General features: G+C 46.2%; 1 protein-coding gene across 1 annotated transcript; it reads left to right on the top strand.

The window, feature by feature from the left end:
* The first annotated feature begins 477 nt into the window (after positions 1-477).
* LOC117862447 (disease resistance protein Pik-1) lies at positions 478-1,545 on the top strand. The gene is made up of 3 exons (XM_034745927.2): positions 478-567; positions 679-757; positions 859-1,545. The coding sequence occupies exons 1-3, from the start codon at positions 559-561 to the stop codon at positions 1,200-1,202; spliced, it is 432 nt and encodes a 143-aa protein (XP_034601818.1). The 5' UTR covers positions 478-558; the 3' UTR covers positions 1,203-1,545.
* Positions 1,546-3,965: the final 2,420 nt, after the last annotated feature.

Genomic DNA, 3,965 nt, shown 5'->3' with positions numbered 1-3,965 from the left:
CAAACATTCAACCTACTAGTCAAGCGCCAACTTTTAAAAAATTGAAACGCAAGAAAAAGAATTATAAACAAAGACATGTCGATGTAGTCCTTGGGCACCAAGTTAGAATCGATTCTATTACATGGTCTGAAATTCCACAGCATACACCTCATGCAAATCAAAGAATCAACGATTAATCCCATTCCACTGATGAAAATTAAACACGGTTTCAGAAAGGGCGGGCAACCGAAAAGAGTTTCGCAAAGTCAATTCTTAAACATTGCTCATGCTTAGCCCACGGCACACATAGAAAGGCCCGGTGGTCTAGTTGGGATCGTTTATATAAATTGCTAGGAATCTTCTTAGCACTGGGCATTGTTCTTAGTGGCGACGCAAAGTACACTCCTCAAGTCCTCGTCGGGCCTGCAGCAGCTGTCCTTAATTACTATATATAAGTTGGATAACGGCCCTTCTCTATTCCTCAACAAACTCTGAAGTTTCAAGGTTTCGAGTTGTTTGCCAGACTCAGACACCACAAAGAAACTCTCACGTTGGCATCAGCAACAGACCAACAAAAATATGACGAAGGTAACAATTTTTCTGTCAGGAAGAGTAGTCTTCCGTAATTCATCACGGCATATCTCCTGCCTCTGAGTCTGATGCAACTGAAACTCCTTAACTCTGCAACTTTTTTTTCAGCAAAAGATTGTGATCAAGGTGCAAATGACGTGCGACAAGTGCCGGAGAAGTGCTCTAACTTTAGCTGGCTCCACGTACGGTGAGCACTGCCTACTACATGCTATTGATACACTGTGCCGCAGAGCATGGAACTGATGAACTGACAATATCGATGTGTGCGGTGTGCCGGCGTGGTTGCAGGGGTGCAATCCGTGGCGATCGAGGGGGAGGAGCGCGACCAGCTGGTGGTGGTCGGCGACGGCGTGGACGCTACCAGCCTGGCGAGCTGCCTGCGGAAGGCGGTGAAGGTGGGCAGGGCGGACATCATCAAGGTGGAGGCGGTCGTCGACGAGAAGAAGGCGGCGGCGACGACGACGGCCACCGGTAGTAGTGGTCCCGTGGTCGAGTGGCCGCCGCAGGGGTACCCCTACTACCACCCCGGCCATGGCTATTACTGGCCCCCGACGGGCGCCGTCTACCCGTACGCGGCCGGCCACTGCTACGTCGAAGACTCCGACGAGGGTTCGTGGTGCGCCATCATGTAGGTGCACGGTGCACTGATCGAGTTGGCAAGCCTACAAGCATTTGATCGATCTCCGTATGGATCTTCTCGAGTGCTGTACTGCAGTAGTGCTTTGTGGCCGAGATAAAAAAAAGAAGCGAAAGTCATGAGTGCAGCCGTGTTTAAGCAGGGGTCTGTTTGTACAGGTTGTTTATTCCGATTTGTTTTGTGGTATTCGTCAATTTAGGAGGGTGATGGGCCTAATTGTGATACTGGGCCTTCTATCTTGTTTAAGGCCCATTTCTTACTGAAATGGAGTTCCTATCCTGTGCTTTCTGCCCGGGAATCCTGAAGAAGAGCTTAACAGTTAACTGAAAGCGGTTAGCGCACCCTGATGAAGAGCTTAACCATGTTGTCAATCTGGTTTCTTTGGCAAAAAAAAGTGCATCTAATACACAATCAGGTATATCAAAAGGTGTAACCATTCTTCCCTTTGCCTTAGGTTCTCGATTAATTCGATTAATTGCCATTCCGCTTTCTGATGAATAGGGTTTCTGCTGAATAAGGTCTCTACGAGTGTTCAGAATACAGAAACAAACTAAGACACAGTTTGTTTGTTTTTGAAAAAAAGGTCTCATAAAAATTTCAGCCTGGCGGTGGTCGGCGACGGCGTGGACACCGCCAGCCTGGCAAACCTCTTGCGAAAGGCAGTGAAGGTGGGTAGGGTGAAGGTGGGTAGGGCGGACATCATTAAGGTGAAGGCGGTCGTCCACGGGAAGAAGGCGGCGACAATGAAACCACCGGGCCAGGCAGCAGCCGCCGCCGCCGGTAGTAGGAACCCCTACTACCCTGGCTACCCCGGAATGGCACCATCCACTACAAAAAAATCGACTCGCCTCTAGTACCAGTCCATAACCCCCCTCTAGCACAGGTACTAGCAATCTGGTACTAGAGGGGATACTCTAGTACCGGTTGGAGCCATCAACCGGTACTAGAGGACCTCCAAAAAAAATTTGGACCTGGTACTAGCATACCTTTAGTACCGGGTCCAAATTGAACTGGTACAAAACCTCAGGATAAGAGGTCACATTTCTAGCAGTGATCTACCCGTATGCCGCCGGCCACTGCTGCATCGAAGACTCCGACGAGGGTTCGTGGTGCACCATCATGTAGGCGCACGGATCGAGTTTTCGAGTTGGCGATGGCAAACATATACAAGCATTTTGATCGATCTCCGGATGAATTTCTCAAGTGCCAACGTGCAGTAGTACTTTATGGCTGAGAATAAACATAGGGAAAATCATATACGTATGCATTTCATGTTTAAGCAGGCGTTTGGAGTTGTACAGGTTTGTTTGATTCCGAATTAGCTTGGTATTCGTCAATTTGGGAGGGATGATGGGCCTAATTGTGATACTAGGCCTTCTATCTTGTTTAAGGCCCATGCATGTTTTACAGAAATGAAAGAGCATCTTAAATGAGGGGGCTTCCTAGTCTCATGCGCTTTCAGCGCGTAGCATTTACACGGTTTCGTCAAAAAAAAAAAAGGACCCACGGTTGCACACCCACTCGGGCTCGGCTATGTGAAGAAAGGGAAATGTGAACTTGGGTTACAAAAGGTAAATAAAATTTGGATTTGGATTACGAAACTTAAAATGTGAATTGAGTCTCTCTAATCCGTGGAATCCGCTTCCCTATGGATGCAAGTGGGTTTCGTTCCACTTTTTTTTTTTTCCTTTGAAATCCGGATCAAGTCACTTGCATTACATCCCTACTACAATTTCCAAAACAGATAAGAGGCTACGCCCAGATGATCACACTTCACTGAACCTCAATACATATGTTGTTCATTCGGATTGGGATTGCAATAACCTCTGATACTTGTTAATCTATAAAGATTTTTTCCCTCGCAAAAAAAAAATACATCGCTAACTAGATTCTACTTCCAATCAGGAGGCACCGCGTGGTGCAACAAGAGGTGGTGGGCCCATACGTCCACGGTCCACGGAAGGATCGTGCGCGACTGATTTGCGTGCCGCTAGGAGGAAGAGAAGTATCGCGCTGGACACAAGCCAGAGAAGGCTGATGGTTGGATGGCAACGCACATGCACTCGATCGATGCTACTCTGCAACTGCAGCCAACAGCTTTGGTCATGCACGACTAGAGCGGAGTCAATCGAGTCAACTGAAGGTGTACAGTTGTTTTCAAAGAAACAGAAATGATAGGATTCAAATTATTTAATTATTTCTTCAATAAGAAAAATCCTCATTGGATATGACGGCAAGTACCCACCACAAAATGCTTTATTGTTCAACGCGAGCCAATGGTACAATTTATTTATTTTTAATAAACAGGTATGTGGTACTAATAGTATCGCTTTCACACTTCATTAATAACTACATTGATGTCCACAGTTTTTCCCACGTGCGTGGACTCCACCATATTTTTGTCTCTTTCGTAATCTTGTTTCTTCCTCCTATTCATAGTTTCCCTTCCGTTTCTCTCTCTTCTCCCACCTCTCTCAATCAACGCTCATGTGGGGTGAACATCCCACCTCTCTCAATCAACGCTCATGTGGGGTGAACAGAGCCCACAACACAGCATGACTAGAGAGAAGAAATCAAGTCAACTGAGTCAACTCATAATAATCATATGCATTGTTATTTTTTAATAAACGAATTGATGGAACTTAAAAATTTATTGTAATTCTTAAATGAGCGGGATGTCCATCTAAAATGCTGTAAAATTCCTTTACTTCAAATGAGAGCTCAATTGTAGTTCCCTTTCAGCCCATCTCCACCTGTT

This window comes from Setaria viridis, chromosome 7, assembly GCF_005286985.2.
Source record: "Setaria viridis chromosome 7, Setaria_viridis_v4.0, whole genome shotgun sequence".
NCBI lineage: Eukaryota > Viridiplantae > Streptophyta > Magnoliopsida > Poales > Poaceae > Setaria > Setaria viridis.
The sequence above is the reverse complement of the archived record's forward strand: the minus strand, read 5'-3'. Positions and strand labels throughout refer to the sequence as shown.